This window comes from Myotis brandtii, unplaced genomic scaffold (genome assembly GCF_000412655.1).
Source record: "Myotis brandtii unplaced genomic scaffold, ASM41265v1 scaffold291, whole genome shotgun sequence".
NCBI lineage: Eukaryota > Metazoa > Chordata > Mammalia > Chiroptera > Vespertilionidae > Myotis > Myotis brandtii.
The window spans coordinates 42,506-67,189 of NW_005361118.1; the positions used below are offsets into that span (position 1 = coordinate 42,506).

General features: G+C 41.7%; 1 protein-coding gene across 6 annotated transcripts in view; it reads right to left on the reverse strand.

Annotated features, from left to right (window-relative positions):
- GK5 (glycerol kinase 5 (putative)) overlaps window positions 1-24,684 on the reverse strand; it is a 164,966-nt gene that overhangs the window by 6,529 nt on the left and 133,753 nt on the right. For all 6 annotated transcript variants that reach the window (XM_014542151.1, XM_014542152.1, XM_014542150.1 and 3 more), the window contains 4 exons: window positions 14,403-14,497; window positions 8,290-8,393; window positions 6,654-6,713; window positions 5,955-6,088 (listed from right to left, as the gene is read on the reverse strand). In XM_014542151.1, coding sequence (XP_014397637.1) covers window positions 5,955-6,088; window positions 6,654-6,713; window positions 8,290-8,393; window positions 14,403-14,497 — 393 coding nt within the window. The remainder of the gene's footprint in view (window positions 1-5,954; window positions 6,089-6,653; window positions 6,714-8,289; window positions 8,394-14,402; window positions 14,498-24,684) is intronic.

A 24,684-nucleotide genomic window follows, 5' to 3' on the forward strand; every position in this document is an offset into this window, starting at 1 on the left:
TGCCAGGTCACAAGCCCACCTCCTTCTGTGCCCAGGCCTCATCGTCCCTCTGACAGACAGCAAGGATCTCTTGGCTCTGAGAGAAACTTCTGACCCATCTCAGCATGGAAGTAATTACAGAAGAGAATTTCAACCCCATTTTCCCTGAAAGAATTCAGAGCCAGGATCCTTGAGGTAATATATTAGGCAGTAAGACAGACATGAGCGGAGCAAGGATGATGGGCCAGCTGGCACTACCAGATGTGCATGTGAGACAAGGGGCATAGCCAAAGGGGTCCTCGCCCAAAGTCTTGGGCCTTAGAAAAGACCAGGAGCCTACTTGTACAAGAGACTCGACCCTGTTGAATCCGGTTAGCCTGCTTGCCTCCGGGCGGTAGTGGCCACAGCTATGCGGTTGAGGCTTTGCTCGGGAGCACACCAGAGCTTTGGATGTCAAATGCTCGAGTCATCCAGTTTCAGGCTCTTCTGCTACCAGCCTCCTTCCTGATGATGACCCTGAGGAACCTCTACATAACTGTTTAGAGGTCGACGACTTTGTAAAGACAGCCCACCTGGGCCTCACTGACACCCCACTGGCATCGCCAGATGAGGTACTATTCATGGACGGGAGCAGTTCTGTCCAGGGAGGAGTCAGGTATGCGGGGGCGGTGGTGGTTGCTTTGGATTGAACCATCTGATCTCAGGTGCTCGCCTGCAGGACTTCGGCACAGAAGGCCGAGTTGATTGCCCTTATTCGGGCTCTCTGGTGGGCAAGAGAAGAATCAGTGACAATTTGTGCTGATGGCGAGTATGCGATTGCAACAGCTCACATGCGGAGTGCTGTTGCAGGGTATGGGGACTCCACAGAGGCAAGAGGGAACCGGGCCACAGATGAAGCGGCCCAGAAGGCTGCCCTGGAAACCAGTGGGGCCTCTACAGATTCTGGTGGGTAAAGGCTGAAATCCATAACTAATTTTTACTCAAGTTCTTACAGGCTTTACAGTCTACCCAGAAAGCAATCCAGAAGCACGTCTGAGATGTTCTGCCTTCCAACCTGGTGACTCTGTTTGGGTAAAGACCACCCAAGGACTGACTCCTACCTGGAAGGGACCACATACCGTCATCCTGACCACCCTCACCGCTCTCAAGGTTGCAGGACTGAACACCTGGATACCAGAAACACCCTCTGCGGATTTGTTGCTCCACAAGGCTAAAATAAGCTTGTGGGACAAGGTGGGGGTGGGATGAGGAGGAAACTGGTCTTGCAGACTTGTTATCTAAATGTAGAGGCTATGGAACTGTGAACAATGCACTGCCCTGGGTGGGGAGGGTTGTTATGCTGGTGCCAGAACAGACCATTGGATGTGGCCTGACACCTGGGGGCCTTCCTGCAGGGCCACGAAGGGGGCAGGGGGCATATCTGCAAAACAAAGACCCCAGCGGGATATATATAGACAGGCTCTCTGCATGTTTCTTCACTCTGATTTGGAAATTATTCCCAGAGTCCACTAGTGTTAATAAGCAGGGTCCCTCCCTTTCTCTAGGAAGCGTGCTTGGTATTTCTTTGGTCTTCTGTAACAGTATTTTGCAGAAAGGACAAGATTCCATGTCATTTGTATTATACTCAAATCCATAACCATGTCATTTAAAATTTCTTCTTATCATTTAGAGATAGTCACTGTTTTGTTATAATGCATTTAGAAAAATGTTACATCTTCTGAGGGATCCATGGAAAGGACTCTAACATTTTTAGATCATTCCCTTCAAACTGGATGAAAATTATTAGAATTCTACAGACTATCTGGATTTATAGAAGTACTGGCAGGAAAAATCAGGAGAAACAAAAAAATTAATTATGGGACTGAATGAACTGAAAATAATTATAGTTTTTATAACTTTTGAAAGTATTGCTGATTCTTAATCTTTTTGTTTTTTCAGACTGAAGGAAACTTGTTTCTTTTCTTAAAGCAATTTGGTAAATTATATATTTTTCTCCCTACCATATCCCTCCAGAATTTGGCAATTCTTAATGAGTAAATCATGGCAATGCATTTCTTTGCATTAATTTAATAAGACCACTTTCCAACTGCCATTTTATTGACTAAGACTTTAACTAGAGTGTCATGTCTGAGAGAGACATGCTTGGACTCTGGATGTCACCAGAAAAAACTTGACGGCAATGTGAGCGCCTTGGAGAAAAGCCTGATACCTTGCTTGGTACGTGGTTCATGGTAGTCTTTCCAGGTAAGGAATGAAGGTTACTTTCCTGAAAGATGTCAAGAAAGGAACCTCAAGGAATTTTGGGAACCTCAAATACTTGGGGAATTCACCCAAGTCTACAGGTATTGTAGGCAAGCCTGATGGCAAGTAGGTGGCTCGGCTTCTTTAATGAGCCATAAAAGGCTCATTAAAGCTCAATCATGAAAAAAATAAAATAAAAACAAAAACAAAAAACCTCAATCATGAGATTCCAGCAAAGCAAATTTTAAAAGAGCCTATACAGTTAATTGTATTATTTGTATTCCTGCAAATAATCAGGCCAAATTGCAACTAGACTTAATTTGATCTTTAATAAAAATGAGGGTGATTTTAGAGAGAACAATTGTGTCTCAACAAACTCTATAGTACACAATTGGGAATAGACTCCAGTTAATTGTTTTGAAGTTTTATTTTTCATATATGAATTGAACTAAATTCTAAATTTGTTTAGTTTTTTTGGATGTTTAGCTACAACTCTTCAAACTAATGCTTAATTTTCTCCCATCCTTTGATTTGGACTCATTGAGTACTAAAACACTTTTTCTTCCACTGGACCATTTGTCATAATTCTTGTTGTTCAGTTTGTCTCCACTAGGTTATAAACCCTACTCAGCTCAGAGAATACCACCTCTAGACACCATTGCCACCTCCTTCCATGCCCAGGCCTCATTGTCCCTCTGACAGAGAGCAAGGATTTCTTGGCTCTGAGGAAAAACGTCACATCTTTTGGTCAAATAAGCTTGACAACCTTCCAACGGTTTGAATTTTAAGGAACTTTTCTTTAGGTCATTCCAATAGGCTCAATTTGCCCTACAGAAATATTTTAACCATCTAGGCCACTCTAGAAATCAGACCAGGGTTTGTTCCCTTTCCCATTAAGGGAAATCACACAGGCAGCACAGGAAATCTCATTAGTAAAGTGTGACTGCCTGACAGATACTCAAATATGGTCACACACATGTGAGCACCAGCAGTAGGGGGTTAAGTCAGGACCTTCCCTATGAGCAAGTCTAGCCAGGAAGGTCAGCTATTAGTGTGTGTGCACTAACAGGCAGTCTTTCTTGCCCTACATAGGAGATGTCCTGCGGGGGCCCTAACAAGATGGCACTGGTAGCCTCTTTGTTCATTTTGTCTTTTCAGATGGGGAACTCATCTGCCACCAAGGTCAGCACACCCTCTAGATTGCATTTTGAGTAACTGGGATTCGTTTGATCCACAAACCCTGAAGAGAAAGCATACTTAAGTATGGCCACAATATAAGCTTGGCAGATTGAGAGGCATGGCCCTCAAAGGGGAGTATTACCATCATACAATTAAATATTTTCTGTAGGAAGGAAGGGAAGTGGTCTGAGGTCCCATATGTTCAGGCTTTCTTTGCCTTAAGAAACAATAAAAAATTGTGTAGGCAATACAAAATTGACCCCTGATGCCTGGAAACATTGACCCAAACGGTATAAGAGAGCCAAAAACCCCTAGGAAGGTGATGGGGCCTAGTGGCCCACTAAATACACCTGAGCCATCTTGTCTTCCTTATCCAGGACCCCTGGAAGAACAAGTCCTGCCTAGACCTGAGGGAACTTGGCCACCCAGGCCCCTGGCTACCCTTTGCCCTCTACAGGCAGTGTCTGGGGGAGAGTCCAGACCCATCCAGGTCCAGGTATCGTTTTCCCTACAGGACTTAAGACAAATTAAGATGGATTTAGGAAAGTTTTCAGATAACCCTAATAAGTACATAGATGTTTTTCAGGGACAGACATAAACATTTAATTTATCATGGAAGGATATAATGCTTCTTTTAAGTAAGACACTCTCAGGATCAGAGAAGCGGTCAGTCCTAAATACAACTCAACAGTTTAGAGACAAATACTTCTTAGTAAATGTCAGTGGGGTCCCCCATGATCAGATTGGACAGTTTTACCCCAGGGCTTTAGAGATAGCCCCCAATTGTCTGGTCAGGACTTAACTCAGGATTTATGTCAATTTAACCACCTGTAGACCAAAACATACAAAGGTCATTAGATTCACTGGCTCACATGGTTCTAGATCAGCCGTGGGCAAACTACGGCCCGCAGGCCGAATCCGGCCCGCTTGAAATGAATAAAACTAAAAAAAAAAAAAAGACCATACCCTTTTATGTAATGATGTTTACTTTGAATTTATATTAGTTCACACAAACACTCCATCCATGCTTTTGTTCCGGCCCTCCGGTCCAGTTTAAGAACCCATTGTGGCCCTCAAGTCAAAAAGTTTGCCCACCCCTATTCTAGATCATAGAATGGCTCTTCCTATATGTCAACAACCCTTTTAAAATAGATCTTAGAACATAAGATATTCTTAAACAGACTATATAGTTAAGGGAGAAAACATTGCATTCTCAATCTCCTAAAATTTAGGCTCAAATCCATGGTATGCTACCTATTCCTAGCATTATTGTTTGGCTCTTGTACACTCAATTGTCTAACTCTAGTCATCCTCTCTTGCCTAGAATCCATCAAACTACAGATGGTCATGGAAATGAAACTCTGAATGACATCTTCCCATCTTCCCTTAGATCGTCCGCCTCTGATGGAGCCCCAATACCCCTTGCTATGTCCCACTTCAGTTGTAAGTTGCTAGAGCAGTCATTGCCCCCATTCCCAACAGCAGCTGGGTTCTCCAAATTGGAATGGGAAATGAAGAGACAGAAGAAAGCTAGGTAGATAGGGGCAGGACCATGGGAAGGGAAAGTAATACCCAAGAACCCAACTATGGGGAGTTACTAAGATACCCCAACTGGGCGGGGAAGGAAAGGTATGCGAGAGAGGCATGAACTTTAAAATGTATGGATATTACTAAGGTAGCATAACCAATCAGGAACTAACAAGCATATATACAAAAAAAGAGCACACTCGAGCTTCCTCTTTCTCTCTTCCCCTGGTGCAGCACACAATGGATACCTGATGTTCCTGTTGCGGGGCTTATGGCCATGTGGGCCTCCATACGTGGACTAATAGACTTTAATTAGCTTGGATGCTGAACTACTCCTGACTGTAACATGAAAAGAAAGCTCTGGACACTGGGCTTCTCCTGAAACCCCAGCTACACCTTTTCCAGGACTGGCTTTTCCCAATAAACTTCAGTTCTGCTAATTGTTTTTGTCTGTCACTTCATTCTTCGTTTTCTCGAGACAACAAACTTGGACTCAATATCCCACATTTTGGTTTCAGTACCTCTGCAGGAGCTGAATTCTCTGTTGGACAACTTAGTTATTACCCTCTCCTCACCTGGCTATCTGCACCCTTCAAAAGTGAGCTCTATGTTGCCTCCTCTGGGAATACTACACCGTTTGCTTAATACTACAACTGTTTGCTATTTTTTCATACCAAATTTAATAATTGGTTAACTGTCTGCTCTCACCAGAGACTCCCACAGCAGGGCTATGTCTTTTAAACTCTTTATTCCCAGTAGTGATGGTCATGTAACAGGGTGCTCAACAAATGTTCAATAAATACAAGAATGGACTCAAGGAATGAAGTGAGGACAGAAGAGGTGCATGGGACCCACCCACAGAGGTGGCCACAGGAGTGTTTTGTGAGTCATGTACATATGCTTGTGGAGCTTAGTGGACACCTAGGTTTTCCGGACCCTCTTTATAATTGTACAATTTGGGAGGAGAAATGCTATCTGTAAGAAATAGTTTGCAAGATAGCTCTCATTTTTATAAAATCCACACATACCAACAGCAAGGCCAGCTAGAGAAGCTGCACCAAGGCACGACATATCCAGGTGAACAGGTCTGTCTATCTTCTCATTAATCAGGTCTGAAGTCATCTGCATGACAAAACTGTTCTTACAAACTCCGCCATCTGCCCTGTGGGGAGCAAGATATTTGAGATAAAGTACTACAATAAAAGCATAACAACATTTTTAAGAAGAGTCATATTTTTTTAGACCCTTGATTTTACTATTTAATTCCAAAATTATATCACTTAGCATTGACCTGCAGACACAGGACCTTACTAGGTAATCTTGAAACATTTTCCCTTATTCCTGCTATCAGTTCTTCCACCTGCTCTATTTGTTCAAAACAGACCAAGTGAACTGAGCCAACATGCAAATTGATTTGAACATTCTAGCAAAGAAAATTTGATGCTTCTATGCCAAAAGGATAGCCACACGCCCAAAAGTGACTTTAAAGATTTTTATAATATGGGTGCTAAGATCTTCCCAAATTCCAAAGTGTGTTATATTCTCCATAAATCCCAAATTGACTTTTCATTCCTCATCAAAACCCCATGTTCAAGAATTTTGTTGCAAAGGATCTAGGTTTAAGTTCTTTTTGAAATATTGAATAACCCTAATGATGGAAATACTCATGGTAGCTACCACTTCCTTCCAATTTCTAATTACATCTATTAGAAACAAAGCATACATACCGGATTTTTGTCACGGGAATATGGATCTCTTTCTGCATCACCTCATATAACTGCTTGTTTCTAGTTAAAAAAATAAGATAACTATGTAGATAAAATTGAAATCATAGTAATTCTCTATTTCTCTAATCTATAAAAATATAAACTAGGTTTTATGTACATGATCTATATATAAAATATGCAAAAAGGTATTAAAGAAATATATTCTGCTAACTAGAAATGGGTAACAGATGTTCAAATAAACAAGAGGCTCAAGGCTTGTGCTTCTCACCTCCATACAAAAGAGCACAATTTTTATTTTCAAACTGAATTTTATCTATAACTGTTCCTACAAATAAAAATACAAGGCAAGCATCCATTTAATAGATAGCTATTTAGATGGCATGCCATAAATTATATCTTACAGAATTAATTAAATATAGAACTAATCCTATATAATAAAAGCCTAATATGCTAAGTGTCTGGTCATCTAGTAGGCCGTTCAAACAATCAAAGCGTAATATGCTAATGATATACTAAGGCTGCTCAACTGCTCGCTATGAGGTGCACTGACCACCAAGGGGCAGACAGTCTACCAGTCACTATGACGTGCACTGACCACCAGGGGGCAGACGCTCCGACCGGTAGGTTAGCTTGCTGCTGGGATCCAACCGATGGGGACTGAGCAGGACGAGCCAGACATGCCCTGGAGCCCTCCTGTGTCCCTCCCCAGCCCCAATTGTGCACCGGTGGGGTCCCTTGGCCTGGCCTGCACCCTCTCACAATCCGGGACCCCTCAGGGGATGTCAGAGAGCTGGTTTCGGCCCGACGGCAGAACGACCGATCGCTATGATGTGCACTGACCACCACAGGGCAGACACTCAACACAGGAGCTGCCCCATGGTGGCTAGTGTGCTCCCACAGGGGGAGCACCGCTCAGCCAAAAGCTGGGCTCATGGCTGGCGGTGCAGTGGTGGTGGCAGGAGTCTCTCCCGCCTCCGTAGCAGCGCTGGCTGGGGATGTCCAATTGCTGGCTTAGGCCCACTCCCTGCGAGGGGACCTAAGCTGGCAGTTGGACATTCCCCAAGGGCTCCCGGACTGCGAGAGGGCGTAGGCCGGGCTGAGGCACACCCCCCCAAAGTGCACGAGTTTTGTGCACCAGGCCTCTAGTCATTTTATAATCACAGGAAATTTTATTTTAAACATTTGAATTTTCCATATTCATGATAGCCACATTCTTAATTTTAATAAGCTACTACACCTGCCTCATAAAAAAAAGAGCACTGGAAAATATACATAAAAATAATTTTGATAATTCAATCTTTGAGTATCACAGAAGCATATTAAAATTCTCCTTCATGAATACAAAAACCTTTGAAAGTCCAAATTTTAAATCTCTTATGCTTAGGAAATTGGATATTTTTAAAAATCACTGATTTTCATATATCAAATCTAAGTGGTACTAGTACTATTTAATATGAAAAAATAAAAAATGATATGAAAATTAGCAGTAAGAACAGACTATGTCATATGCAGTATGAATTAAATTAAAGGTATAAATCCTTGATTAAAATTATGAAATTTCTAGTTTTATAGAAACTAATAAAAGAAAATGGGAATACCATAAGGGGAGAAAGGAGTTTAGAGCAGGTTTTGGTACCTGAAAGCTATGGACTCCAATATTGCTCGTACAAGATGGTATTTACTAGTGGAAGGCTTCAAACCCATAAAAGAGGCACAAGCACAGGGGTCATTTAATGGAGCCTAAAGTAAGAGATAGTAAGAATATATTATTATTGTTCTAAGTCACATCTATAGACTTAAAGACATATTATTCAATAAAAATGAACACATTAGAAAAAAAATCCCTATTATAGTTAAGTAGCTTTAAAATAAATAACAGTCCAAAATTATATTAAATATTACCATAACTTTTTAAAAGGGCTTGAGCAAGTCTGAGAACTGACATGGGACTTACCTGGGCCTTCTGTTTGAGCTCATACCAAGAAAAGGCACTGCGGTACAGAGTAACCAATTATTAACAGCCCAGCTTTATTAATGAAGGCAATGAAAAATAGTCCTTGTACCCCCTTCTCTCCAGTTGTAGGGTTTTTACACATAAAGTTGTTCACTGCATAAAGGAGCTTTTCGAGGACATAAGTTAGACTCAAGATAAAGAACAATAATGCAAAAAATATGTTTTTCAGTGTCATAACTTATACCCAACATGTCACCAGACACTCAATCGAGTACTCAATTTCTTAGCTTACAGTCTTGTTGTCTAATATGAGAAATGACCCAGCCTAACATCTGTCTTTAAAAGAGTCAAAATCTTGCCCTGGTTGGTGTGCCTCAGTGGGTTGGAGTGTCATCCTGTATACCAAAAGATTGTGGGTTCCATTTCCGATCAGGACACATACCTAAGTTGCAGGTTTGATCACTGGAGACAACTGATCTCTCTCTCTCTCTCTCTCTCTCTCTCTCTCTCTCTCTCTCCCTCCCTATTCCCCTCTTTCCAAAATGAATAAACATAACCTTGAGTGAGGATTACACAAATTTCTTTTAAAGAGTCAAAATCTTGAGCTGGATGTATTCATCAGATGAAATTTGTATTCATCATATGAAATTTGTATTCATCTTTGAAATGCAAGACAATTTTGGAACAGAAAACAGATTCCTGCCAGGCTTGCAGTCTCACGGGGAAGCAGACAGAGGAGTTCCAGCACACTTACATAAGGTCATGACAGGGACATGCCAGTGCTGTCAGGAACTGATGGTCCCTAGAAAAAGTACCTGCTAGTTTCAAGCACTCACATATCATCTCTTTACCTGGAAAACTTTCTACCGCCCCCTTTTCCTAGTCAATCTTACTACCACTCTAAAACTTGGCTCAGCTTCCTCCAGGAAAGTTCCTGACCCCAGAGACTAGACAAGTCCTCAATGATATGTTTCTGTGGAAGCCTCTAACTTCCCATTACATCAGGTGCCACAGTTTATAATCACAGGTATGTATGTGTGTTTGTGGAAACTCCACTGTTTGTGGCCCTCCATAGGGGATCCACACACATCTGCTCATTGATACACATTGAATCAATGAACAAACAATACTTTTCCTAATTACTTAACTGAAGAAATTCTACATTATATCTTATCTTTACTGTAGCTATAATTTTCCTCCTATTGTGAATTTATCTTGGTAATTTTCAAGTTCATTAATATCTTTTGATGATTCACTCAGTAAAAGTTGATTTATACAGTGAAGCTGGTCTACAAAGATAGGCTAGACTCTGCCAGTTCATTTAGTCCCTAGGATGCAATGGGGTTTCTCTGCAAAAAAAAATTACTTCTTCCAATCTACCACATAAAATTCTGATATGAATGGCTTGAAATCACTTTTGTACAAATAACTATGAACATAATTTACTATAACTAATACACCAATTTGAGGGGTAATAAATTCCACCGAAGCCTAAAAATCCCTTGATAGGTTACAATATCCCTGCATTAGTTAGTCCAAGGGACTCTCTCTGGAATGATATGGCAGAAAAAAACACTGGGAAGGTCCTTTTCACGTCCTGCTCATACCTGGTCAGGGCAGACAGCCACCAGTCACCCCTCCAATATATCAGTGCCACTGCCACCGAGTGGGCCTCCCAGAACCAACCACCAACCAGGACAGCACAACCCGGCCAAGTTCTGTTTGGTACCCTAAGCAAAACTTGCAGACTCCTGCCCTGCCCTGCCATGCACAGACTGTCCAGCTGGCAGGCCTCTCACCATGGGGACCTTGGCCCAGGTGTGGGGCCTTGTGGGCAGTGAATGTGAGCAGGCTTCTGTCCCAGTCCACTGGTACCTGCTGTGTCATTCTGCTGTCTTGGTATCTACACTCTGCCATGAGAGAGTATGGCAGAGGTGACTATAACCTGAACCCAGGAGTCAGGACATTTAATCCTAAAACCAGAGCTGCTGCTCAGTAGTGTGTGAGATTGGGCAAGTGATTTAACAGCTAACCCTCAAGTCTCCAGTCTTCAGAGCAGGATCCAAAGAGTATCTCGTGTGTTACTGAGGAGTAAATGAGATAATGCATGTGAAAAATTTAGGACAGAGCCTGACACACAGTAAGAATTCACAGCTTAGCTACCACTACAATCTTTATTTTACCCACCCCCCTCCCACTACTACTAACTTTCTTCACAATCCTTTCACTGCACCATCTAAATGCTTCCTTCTATTGTAAATAGATTCCCCTAACCCAGTGGTAGGCAAACTGGGGCTCGCGAGCCACATGCAGCTCTTTGGCCCCTTGAGTGTGGCTCTTCCACAAAATACCACATGTGGGCGCGCATGTACAGTGTGATTGAAACTTTGTGGCCCATGCGCAAAAGTCGGTATTTTGTGGAAGAGCCACACTCAAGGGAAGTTTATTAAGTTAATTTTACGGAACGTTGTGGAGTGAAAGAAGATGTAGTGTCGAGGATTGAGAAAGGTATGTTGAGATGGTTTGGACATATAGAGAGGATGAACGAAAGGAGACAGACGAAACAAGTATGCAAGACGAGTATGGATGGGAGATTTGGAAGGGGTCGACCTCAGCCAACATACCTCAATCAGATTGAGGATGTTTTTAGCAAAGGCCAGCTTAGGAGTACCCTAATTAAGTTAATAACAATGTACCTACCTATACAGTTTAAGTTTAAAAAATTTGGCTCTCAAAAGAAATTTCAATCGTTGTACTGTTGATATTTGGCTCTGTTGACTAATGAGTTTGCCGACCACTGCCCTAACCCATATCCACTTCTGAGAAGTTCCCTCCACTTATTTTGTGGGTGCTGTAACAATCTTGGCTCTGGGCTGGGCAAATGGCTTTAGTTGTAGCTATTCAGTATAGGTTCCTCAGGCTTCTACACCACAGGGACAGAAGGAAACTATACTGACTCCCCTGACCACTCTAGGCCACTGTACATCTACTATTAGCAGACACTTCCCTGTGTTCCCTTGCATGCCTGGTTGCACATCGTCATGCTGTATTTCCTTTCCACTGCTCAGATACCCCAGTCACTCTCAGAACCAGAGATGGCATTCACAGTACTTGCTGGCCACATCCCTTTGTAGGGAAACTGCTTGAACCCACGGCCCTGTTCTCTGAAACAGCCATACCTCAAGCCCTGGTCCCACAGCCACTGCACAACTATAAGGAGTGAGCACAACTGACTCAAGTCTGTCCAAAGCTTGAAAAATAAAGGTGGTTCAATCAGACTCCCTCCTTGGAAATTGTAACTAGGAAACACCGAGAAAAAGACCATCAATGGGAATTAAAGGATGAAATTAAAAGGATGTAAAAGGTGGGAAAAGGCTGTGTGTACTTACAAATTGTGAAGAAGCAGAAAGCATAGGGAAAATAATGACAAGCGGAAGTTATGAGGAAGAAAGGACATCCAGCAAAGCTACTGATGAGAAGAGAAAAGCAGATGTACAGAGAAGCAGGAAAACAGAACACTCAGAACTGCACAGCTGGCCCTGAGCCCTTTCTAATCCATCCTCAGGGGCGTGCGACACAAGGAAGCCTGCTTCTCACATCTATGTGCCCTCACAGCAGCATGACTAATCCCTGAAGACTGGCACTAGCTCACAGTCCTGTCCTCTCTTCTGCTGCCACCATCACAGGAACTTTCATGCCAAGTAGAACCCTGATTCTCGCCTCTGACACCTGCTGTGAACACTCTACATCAGCAGCCCTCCCCCAAATAGGACAGCACAACCCGGCCAAGTTCTGTTTGGCACCCTAAGCAAAACTGCTAGAGCACCATCACCAGCCTGCACCAAGTAATGCTCCATGCACTGCCTGCTGCTCCCCCACCCCTCTGCCATTTCCTGAAGTGGCTGGCCCTGTCACCCTCACTCTCCTCAAATCTTCTCCAGCAACCCTTTGCTGGCAGACTCCCTTGAGAAACTGAGGCTATTAGAAACCTGTACCATCCTGCCCTCCATCATCTATAGCTGTGACAATATTCTAAAATTAAAGGCAGCACCACTTATTCTTGTCCCTTCCTTCCTTCCATTCCCCTAATCTTCATTTTCTCTAGTTGTTGATAAACACAGCTTATAGGCAACCTCTCTCCTATTTTCCAAGCAGCTTACCATCAACACACTATTGTTGTTCATTTAGCTTTAGGTCTCCAGTTAATGCTTCCATTTTACATTGGGGAATATGTGGCTTTGCAGGCTTCCCTCATCCCTCCCGACCCCAGAGTATGGCCAGAATGCAGTCATGGTAGGACAGGGGCATTTTGTGACCAACATGAAATTTAAAACCGTATCTGCAAGTTTTCTCTATCTTTTTTTATTATATATTTTATTACATATTATTTTTTACAGGTATATGAATTGATAGAGGAGGGAAACACAGAGTTGACAAGATACAGTCACACAAAGTCCACCAGCACATTTTTTAAAATGGGAGGATCCACGTAGCCTAATTAAATCCCACCTCTGCTGATCACTATTCATGTCACCTTCCTCCTTAAACTTCAATCAGAATTATTCACTCCCTCTGATGTGGTGGATAGTATTTTAGCTGCCTCCCCTCATCCTGCAGAGGATGCAATGGAAGCTCTAGAGGTAGTTTATGGACCTCAGGGTACAGTACACAGAAAGTAGGACAGTTATTAAAATAATGCTCATTTTAAAAATTTAGTTTGGAAATATGATACTTTTAGAGACTTAAGCCATTCTGATCTAATTTTTTTTTCACCAGCTTCTAAATTCTATGATCCAAACTTTTGAATTTGGGACTTTTTTTTGTAACTTATTACCAGAGCAAGGGATGGACTAGAAAAAAAAGAAATTTTTATTTTTTGAAAGGAAAAAAACATTTAGATGGGGATTAAAAGGACTGGTATAAGCTTTCTCAAAAAAAAAGGGGGGGAGGAATTTGTTCATAATAATATATCTGAGTGTTTTACGAAGTCTTTATAACAATAAGCATGTTAAAGGTATTATCACAGATCTTTCAATTAAATAACAAAGTTAAGTATTATAAAATCAAGTTTTTTACTGGATTCACTTTTTGATTAGGTAGTAACCAATAATATATCACAATAAAATTTTTTGATTTTTTTAAATTGATTTCAGAGAGTAAGGGGAGAGAGAGAGGAAGAGATGGAAACATCAATGATGAGAGAGAATCATTGATCAGCTGCTTCCTGCATGCCCCCTACTAGGGATTGAGCCCATAATCTGGGCATGTGCCCTAACCGGGAATCCAACTGTGACCTCCTGGTTCATGGGTTGATGCTCAACTACTAAGCCACACCAGCTGGATAAGAATTTTTTTTTTAAGTTTAATATAACTTATAAAGAACTGTAAATATAAACATATAGATGTGAGGGGAGGGCACGTGTGTGTATCTGTCCATTATTTTTCTAATTCTCAATGATACACTTCCTCTAACTACTGATAGATTTCCCTTCACTGGGAAATGACTCTTTTGGTCATGATAAAATAATCCTGGGTCTTATGTAAAAGTTCTATGATAAACCTGCCGACTTTTCGTTTCCACAAGGGTGGGGTTCTAAGCAGAAGCCAGCTGAGTTAGCTGTGCTCTCTTGTGGAATTCATACTATGTCATACCATAACTTATCAGCCCTAGAATGTACCTTTTACCTTAGTCGATTAAATACCCAAATTTTCAGGTAAGGGCATGGCAGATACATAATTTTAGGGGTGGGCATGAGGAGAGAAATGTTTATTGCCCTTAACTATTTCTTACATACCTGCAAACCACTAAAACATGGAACAAAATAAACCCCTTCCGAATCTTCCAAACTTCTGGCCATTTTTTCAGTCTCAGCAGCATCTGTGAAAAGATCTGCAAACATAAAAACAAACAAACAACAACAAAAAATGTCTAAAACAAAAACAAAAGGTTGAGGAGGAACAAAGTATTGTGTTATATGACCAATATTTACCTGTGTCGACATTTATTATGAATTTAATATGAAAGATTACTCACTTAAAAGGGTCAACACAAAGGCCAATCTATTTGGGTTCCTTTACTTGCCTGGGTTTGGGAGCCCATAGAAGGGCAAGGGAACCAGAGGCCCTCTTAGCTCAGCATGCAGCAGGCCTTACTTTTCCTTTAAAGATATTTAGGCTGTCTAAAAATATAAATTTTAGGTGTGTTTTTGGCATTAAAAGTGCATTCTTCTGAAGATTACACCCATTCCAGTTTTTTGATGAAAAGATCTCTCTTGGTCATTAAAATCTAGAGGCCTGGTGCATGGATTCGTGCACTGGTAGGGTCCCTCAGCCTGGCCAGCACACTCTTGCAATCCGGGACCCCTTGGGGGATGTCAGACTGCAGGTTTTGGCCCAATCCCTGCAGTCTGACATCCTCCAAGGGATGTAGCAGTGCAGGAAGCGGCAGGCAGCCAGGGAGGAGCCAGGGCCAGGCGCCGCTCCTGCTCACCCCAGCCCCACTGCACCTGCCGCTGCCGCTGCCGCTGCTTGGCAGTGCTGCCACAGAAGCAGGAGAGGCTTGTGCTGCTGCAGCTGCGCCATGAGCCCAGCTTCTGGCTGAGCAGCGCTCCCACTATGGGAGTGCACTTATCACCAGGGGGCTGCTCCTGCATTGAACATCTGCTCCCTGGTGGTCAGTGCGCATCATAGCGACCAGTCAACTGGTCAGTCAGTTGCTTAGGCTTTTATATATATAGATAATAACCAAGAGAATCAACTGAAAAACTACGGATCTTAAGGGTTCGATAAGGGGCAGTAACAATTAAATATATCAAAAGTTAACCTTTAAAAAACAACCAGACCAAAAAAAATCAAGATCTAATTCATTTAATATGCTTTTTACTGATATATATACAGAAAAATGCACAAAGCCTAAGTGTATAGCTGAATGAACTTTCACAATGTGAATATAATAAGCTAACCAACACCCAGATCAAGATACAAATTTCTTTGTTCAACATCATGCTTGTGAGATTCAGTCATTTTGTTACAAGTAGTTGTGCTTCATTCATTCTCACCCTGTAAGGTATTCCACTGTGTGACCATACGCAAATGATTAGACTAGCTATAGTTAATAAACATATGGGTAGTTTCCAGTTTTAGGCTAATAATAAACAGGCCACTTTGAACTTACAGATATTCTTTTTGGTGAACATATGTATACATTTGCTATATACCAAGGGATGAAATTGCTAGTCCTAGGAGCTTCACATTTAGGACTAGCTTTAACAGATAACTGTAAACTACACTGAGTGGCCAGATTATTATGACCGGCCAGATTATTATGACCACCTCATCAGTACTTTGTTGGGCCACCTTTTGCCTTCAATGCTGCGGCAATTCTTCTTGGCATTGACTCCACGAGATATTGAAAGGTGATGCGAGGAATCTGACACCATGCCTGATGAATAGCACTGTCCAGTTCTGTGAGATTTGATGGTTGTGGAACCAGCTGCATGATGGCTCTTTTAACTTCATCCCACAAACGCTCAATTGGATTGAGATCTGATGACTGTGGGGGCCACCTAAGCAAGGTAAAGTCTCCCTCATGTTCTTGAAACCACTCCTGCACAATACGAGCACCGTGGCATGGTGCATTGTCTTGTTGGAAGAAGCCATCTCCATTGGGATACGCCATCAACATGATAGGATGAACTTGATCAGCAATGATACTTAGGTATGTTGTGCTATTTAGACATTTAAAATGATCTGGCCCTCTAGCAACTTCAGCGCGATATTATAGCTAATTTGCCTACAAACATCAGGTGGTCATAATAATCTGGCCACTCAGTGTATTTTCCAAAGTGGTTCTACCAATTTAAGACTCCTGTATGGGAGTTCCAGTTACCCCATATTCATGCCAATAATTGATACCGCCTGTGTTTTTCATTTTAGCCATTTTGGTGGTATTGCATGATGGTTAGATTTTGTATTTCTCTGTTTACTAATGAAACTTCAATCCTTTTCATTCATCATTTGCATATCTTTGTTTGTGAAGTGACCCCTAAATGAGATCTGGGACTGACAACATAGATCTGATGAAAAAGCTCAGAAATCAATCATAATAAACATTGCTGCCTTATATAGCCTTTATTAAGTCAGTTTTATTTCTGCATGATTTTTTCTTATGAGAAAGAATTTGACAGCTGTCAGCCAGCTTTCTATATTCTGTCTCTATTTTGCTTATTAGTTCATTTTGTTCATTAGATTCCACATATGAGTAAAATCATATAAGTCTTAAATTCTGATACCTATGAATGTGGCTTTATTTGCAGATGCAATTAGTCAATTTTAGGTCGTACTGGATGAGGATGAGCCCTGGTGTCTTTATTAGAAGTCACTGAAAATATAGTCACAGACACACAGGGACAACTCATGTGAAGAGAGAGGCAGAGGCTGGAGGAAAGCAGCTCCAGGCCAAGGAGCTCTAAGGACTGCCAGCCACCACCAGAAGCCAGGAAGAGACAGAAAGCTACCGACACCTTGATATTTGACTTCTTGCTTCCAGACCTGTGAGAGAATAAATTTCTATTGTTTTTAAACCAACAAGAAAAGAAAAAAGAGAGAGAGAAAAATAATTGATTAAAGACAAGAAGTTTAAGAAATATCTATATTAAAACTCAAGTTTATGAGAATCATTCAATAATAATTATAAATTTTCTTCAAAATGACAGTTATCAGAACCATAAGTCACATTCACTTGGTCAAAATGTCCAGATAATACACTAAAATGTCTGTAGCACTTCAAAAACTGATATTAAAAAGAAAACATTGGTTTTGAAATCTATACTTACTAAAAAGTCATGTCCAAATGTCTAAATTTCAAAATTGAGATGTGGAAAACATATTGGAGGTCTGGTTTAAAGAACATTTCTGGTAACATGAAGAAATGGGAAAAAACCTAGTTTATCCACATTCTTCACTGGTTCTTCCATTCTTTCTTGAAAAATTTCTCTAACTAATTTTCCATGTGAACTGTTCTCAAATGAGTGTAGACCTCACTCTGTTTCTCCCATAGCATGCAGAGAAGAATCCTGGCTGGGGCTCCTAGCCACGCTATCTGACGGCTTGAGCAGAAGAACAAGCTTGCAGTTAACACTGGAACTCCAAGTTCTACCAAATTGGTAGGAAATTCCCTGCATTTTTATTTCCTCCAACATCCTGGCCTAGACTCAGAGACGGCCTGAAACCAGAAACATGTGTCTGTGCACTGGGTGCAAATACGAAGAGCTTCTAAATAAGCCCCCTCTTTCTGGTCTGAAGAGCAGGAGTCAGGTGGCCTTTAAAAAATAGAGTGGGGAAGTTATCCTTCTTTATGCATGTGTGTTTTTCATTCTACCTGAACAAGAGAGGAGGAAGATAGAGACAGGGTGAGAGAGAGAGAAGAGAGAGAGGAAATAAGAAGAGCCTCAGGGGTCTGTGGGACAGTAAGAAAATGCATAACATTGTTGTCATTTAAATTCCAGAAGACAAAGAATGCACCGCAGAATAACTATTTGCAGAAAAAAATGTCTGTAAGCTTCCCACAGAGCAATAAAATGAACAAAACAGAGATGAATTTCAAAGGCATTACACTAAGAAAAAGAAACACTCTTGGCTGATTCTACTCTGTGAGTCCAGTTACTGTGTACGAGATTGTGGAAGAGGTAAAAGTATAGGGATAGAGGAAAGATTAGTTGCTGCCTGAGATTAGAGTGGGACAGGGATTGACTACAAAGGAGTGACACATGGTAATTTGGGGTTGATGAAAGTGTTTAGTACAATAGTCACAATCCTGATTATGGTAATGGTTATTCAGTCTATGTAGGTCTTAAAACCAGTAGAAGTATACACCAAAAAAAACCCAAACCAAACACAAGCACTTATAAACATATTAGAGGCCCAGTGCATGAAAATTCGTGCACTCGGAGGGGGGAGGGGGTCCCTCAGCCCTGCCTGCGCCCTCTCACAGTCTGGGAGCCCTCGGTCCTTACCACCTGCCTGCTTGCTGCTCCTTAGTGCTGCCTCCGAGGCAGGAGAGGCTCCTGCCACGGCCGCTGCACTCACACAGTTTCTGGTTGAGCAGTGCTGCATTGAGCGTCTGCCCCCTGGTGGTCAGTGTGCATCATAGTGACCAATCATTCCGCCATTCAGTTGATTTGCATATTACCCTTTTATTATATAGATTAGAAATAGCATATAGACATAGTATAAAGACAGATTGAGTATGACGGTGGTTTCACAGATGTATACTTTGTCAATACTCACTGAATGCTCTAAAAAGGTTAATTTAATTACATGTAATTTACATGTCAATAAAGTTGATTTAAAGTGATTTTTTTTCTCAAAAAGAGGGAAAGAAATTCAACTTCACTCATAAGAGAAATGCCATTTAAACACTGAGATGTATTTCTCACCCATCTAGGTTGGCAAAAATTCAAAAGCTTGATAATATATAAGACTTCTACTTCAGCCTCCAACTTCTGCAGTTCATCCAACCAGATCATTTGATTATGCAAAATACACTGAAAAAGGAGGCTGTGGGGAAACAGTCACATATATTTCTGGAAATAAAAAATTAAACAATTCCTATGGAGGGGAATTGACAATATCTTAACAAAACTACAATGCATTAGTCCTCTGACACAGCAATCCCACTTCTGAGAATTTATTCTTAAGACACACCTTCCACAACATAAAAACACGTATGTGCAACGTTATTCACTGCAGCATTATTTACATTTTGAAAATATCAGAAACTCCTCAAATGTCCAAATATAGGCTATTTGCTGGCTAAGCTATGTACATACACGTAATGGAATACTATGCAGCTGTGAAACAATGACAATCCCTATGAATTGATATGAAGTAATTCCCAGAATATATTTTTAAGTGAAAATGGCAAAATACAAAAGAGCACAGATAGGTTACCTTTTATGTAAGAAAGGGGACGGGGGGCAGGATAAGAAAACATGCATGTATCTTCATGTTTTTGCAAAAAGAAATATAAAGGATAAACCAAAAACAAATGAAATGATTGTCTACAAGAGATGGAGAGACAGGATGAAGAGATGGGGAGCGAGTCACTCCTTGAAGCGCACCTTATGGTTTTTTAAAATTATATGTATATTTTTATTTCAGAGAGGAAGAGGGAGAGAGAGACAGAAACATCAATGATGAGAATCAGTGATCAGCTGCCTCCTGCATGCACGCTCCCCACTAGGGGTTGAGCCCGTAACTTGGGCTGTGCCCTGACTGGGAATCAAACTGTGACCACCTGGGTAATAGGTTGACACTCAACCACTGAGCCATGCTGGCCGGGCCACATGTTATGGTTTTAACTAAGGGAATCATGTTGAAATTCCACATTTAAAAAGTTAAATAATGTTTTTAAAAAGGATGCAGAGAGGGTTAAAAATTAAGACTGAATGATAATAGAAACAAATGAACCCAATCCTATTTCAAATTAACAAAATCACTAAAGGAAGAAGAAAAAGAACTAATCTAAGTAACTTTTGAAAAGTGTGCTTTGACCATATATCCTTGATATAAAGGAAAATCCCTGAACATCATCGTGAACAAATTCATCTTGTTTTACTGGTATGGGTCGAGTAATACTGAAACTTTTTGTGTATATTTTGAGATTCAGCAGGTGAGTATATAATATTGATGTTGTTCTCAATGTAGAAAAAGGGAGACAAAAATATAGAAAAGGGAAAGAAAAGCAAGAATCCTTAGGGGCTAGACTTGAATTGGAGGTACAATATAAACTCAAAGATTTTCACATATGCATGCTTGCGTATCTGTTCCTCTCTCCCTTCCCCCTCCCCCCAACTCTCTCTCTCTCTCTCTCTCTCTCTCTCACACACACACACACACACACACACACACACACACACACAGTTCTGCTGTAAGGGCCTAGAAGCAATGACACTTCACTCATTGTGTTTAAATACCATTTTCCACTAAAAGGAATAAGGACTCAATGGAAAGGTGGCTAATTCCAGGGCAGGTGTAAGAAAAACACAAGAGGAGCTCTGTACCATTAACTAAGAACATGCTCAGAAAATAATAGATACATTTAAAAGGCAGAAACCAGTATGAGGGGATTCTCACTAGCCAAATTTGCAACCATTTGAGCATGAAAATAAATAAAAACTATAAAAATTATAGTCTGAAGTTCAAGGAAATAAACCATGAGTTTATACCAATAATAAAGAGGGGAGAAGGAAAAGTTCTTCCTTCTACACCAGAATGCTCCCTGATAAACACAGAGGCAATAAGGAAGTTAGAAAACACCATCAGTGTGAAGAAGGATGCAGCTAGGCAAGAATCATTAATGACTGCTAAATTTTGGGGAATCTAAGTTTGAAAGTATTTCCCTACATAATTTATTACAAAAAGAAAAACAGTAACTATACAGTGGGCTTATGGACTTAAACAGAACCAAAATAAGACTAATGGATACTTTGCATCTCCATGTATATATTCTGAGAAGGACACAGTATCTATCACTAACATAGGATTTCAGCCAAAACTACATAGCCTGGATCTAGTCATGAGAAATCCAAATTGAAAGACATTTAAAAAAATAACTGGCCTATATTTAAAAAGAAAATGTCAATGGCATGAAAAAAAATTTGAGGAAAATATTCCTGATTAAATGAAATTATACAATAAGCAATCCTGGACTGCGTCTTGTATTTAAAAAAGTTACCATGAAGGACATTACTGGGGCATCTGACAAAACTGGAATATGGACTATAAATTTGATGAAAGTATTATATTCAACTAGAGGCCCGGTGCATGAAATTCATGCATGGGTAGGGTCCCTAGGCCTGGCCAGAGATCAGGGCCAATTGGGGCCTTCCAGCTGCCGACCAGGGCCTTCCTTCCCCTTCCTTCCCTGGCTGCTGGCCAGGGCCTTCCTTCCCCTGCTGCTGGCCAGGGCCTTCCTTTCTCGGCTGCCAGCTGCTGGCCAGGGCCTTCCTTCGTTCCGTGCTGCCTCCTGGTGGTCAACACACATCACAGTGAGCGATTGAACTCCCAGTCTCCCGGTCGAACTCCTGAGGGGACACTTTGCATATTAAGCTTTTATATATATAAAGATGTTATATTTTTGAAGTTAATAACTATATTTTAGGTATGTAAGGCAATATTCTTATTTTTAGGAAATAGAGAGAGGAAAAGGAACATGAAGTATGCAACCTTTTCTCAAAGAGCTCAGAAAATTATAGAGATATTTATCTATTCTATAGCACATAGGATGGATGGATATATGGATGGATGGTAGGTAAGTAGATAGATAAAGCAATCATGGTAAATCTGAGTAAAGGATATATAAGAGTTTTGTACTACTCTTACAAATTTAAGTTTGAAATTATTTTAAAATAAAAAGTTAAAACAGCCTCTCAGGAGGCTGCGGGGAGTAGCAGCAGCTAGGTGCCCAGCCTCACTGCAGCTACACTGCATGGTCCTGCCCACTTGTCAGAGGAGCATCCCAGGCTGCACTGCGGTGTGGTACCCACGCGCACCCCGCCCCAGACACCGTGTGCCTAAGTGGACACCTGAGCGATCCTGTGAGCCTGCAGCAGACACAGATGGAATACTGCGCACCTCCAATGGACACTGGCGGGACCTCTGCCATCTGGCATGCACCCAGCCTGACTTTACATGCCCGATGGGGAACCAGCCTGGACCTGGGAGACTGCTGCTGATCCAGCAGGACTTGCACTCTTGCTGTGTACTCACCCACCGCCACCACTACTGTGCTGCCACCACCAATGCACTGTCACTGCTGCCCTAGAGTCCAGATGCTTGGCTCCACCACCAGGGCTGGGGAAGAGGAACTGCGCTAGGTGGATGTAGCCTCCCCTGATCTGGACCTATTATAACTGAGGACCTGAGGAGACTGAAGAGCCTTCAGATCTGTGGATGAGACAGGATGGGCTGGGACTAAGAGAGGAGGCCCTGAAGGCACTGGCTGTGGAGACTGCGGAGTGGGTGCAGCAGTAGAAGCCTGGGGCTGAAGTCCAGGATAGAGCAGCACCAGTACCCCACCACAGTGCAGCCTGGGATGCTCCTCTGAAAAGTGGGCAGGACCATGCAGTGGAGCTCAGAGCCAGGCTACATGGAGGACTGAATCTGGGGGACCCTCTATTTCTTGGAGGAACTTGTGCTGATAAGCAGAAAGTGGGCTTGACAGTAGGATAGGAAGGAGGATCAGCCCAGCCACCTGGAACACAGGGGAGGTGCCCTTTTTCCCACCAGCAAAATAGCTGCTTCTGACCCGACCTGCAGAGACCTGAGGCAAGGGGGGACTGCAGCGACCTGAGGCAAGGGGGAACACCTCAGGGCAGAAAATTTGTGCCCTTACAAGTGGCAGAGAGGAGGTGCCAGCAAACCAGGCAGAGCTGAGACATTAGAAGGACAGGAAAGACCTAACCAGCCCCATACAAAATACTAGCACCACCTCCAGCATGAGCCTGATACCTCTACAGAGCCCAGCTCCATGGGGGAAGGGAGAACAGCTCAAAACAGAGACAATCAAGGTGTGATACTCAAGGCAGACCCAGCCTCTAGGCCAGCGGTTCTCAACCTGTGGGTCGCCAACCTGTGGGTCGCAACCCCTTTGGGGGTCGAATGACCCTTTCACAGGGGTCACCTAAGACCATCAGAAAACACATATATAATTACATATTGTTTTTGTGATTAATCACTATGCTTTAATTATGTTCAATTTGTAACAATGAAATTGGGGGTCACCACAACATGAGGAACTGTATTAAAGGGTCGCGGCATTAGGAAGGTTGAGAACCACCGATCTAAATATTTCAGATTTTGTGGTCTCTACACTGGAGTTGTAAACAACCATAACATGGGCAGAATTCACCATAAGAGTGGTGTGTGAAGTGCTATGATATTTCAGAAGGAGGAGGGAGGGAAATTCTGGCTGGACAGGACAATCAGGGTTGATATTTATTTTATATATTTAAATGCCATTTAACAAAGAAAAATCAACCAAAAAAATGAGTTCGCGTGTCATAGGTTCGCCATCACTGGCCTAGGAAGCCCCACCTGCTGGACTACTAGGAGCTTCAACCTATCGGACCTCAGTTAGGCTGCTCAGGGCCAGAAGGGTCAGTGACTCACATTGGCCTCCAGGATAGATCCAGCAAGGGACCACATTCAACATCAGTGTAAAATCCAGTGAGCCCCACAAATAGCGATCCAAAGGTTTTTGAGTGTGTGTGTGTGTGTGTGTGTGTGATTTCTGTTTGTGTGTGTGTGTGGCTCCTTTTTTGTTTTTTGGTGTTTGTTTTTTCCCCTTTTTTCTTCTCTTTTTTCTTTCATACCAACAATTTTTCTCCTTTGATTCTATTCTATTTTTGTCTCTTTTTATTGTTATTATTAATTTTTATTTTATTTTTCTCTTCTTTCCATGTTACTTATCCTACCTATATCTTAATATATCCATTATTACTATGTTTTAAATTCATTATTATTACTACATTTATTTTCTGTTTTCTTTTCTTTTTTCATCCTATACTAGTTCTTTTAGCTTCCTCCTTGCTTCCATAATGCCATTTTTTCTTCTTCTTTCTCCCTTTTTCTTTATATCTCCTGTAATTCTTTGGCCATGTGTCCTTTAGTATTCCTTTTATTTTTTCTTTGTTTTACTTTCTCTTATTTTTCATTCCTAATCTTTCCTGTTGTTGATTTGTGTAGCTTGATTTTCATGGTGCTTTAGGTTGGGTTTGTTGTGTCTTGTTCTGTCCTGTCAGCACCTGAATGACAGCTGGCATGGCGATGTTGGGATTGAGCCTCACTGTCAGCAAGTTGGAGGGGAGATCCCTCCCATGAACAGGATATAAACAATCAAGTCCCAATTAAAATAGGAGAGCTCAAATAATGTACACCAGAGAATTCATAGAGCATCCAGCTCAGGAGATCAAAGAGACTGCACCACTGGGCCCCTCAAGACACTTTCTACATAAGGCCATCCCACAAAGACTAGGAGGCATCAAAGTTCTATCTAATAAGTAGAAACAAATACAA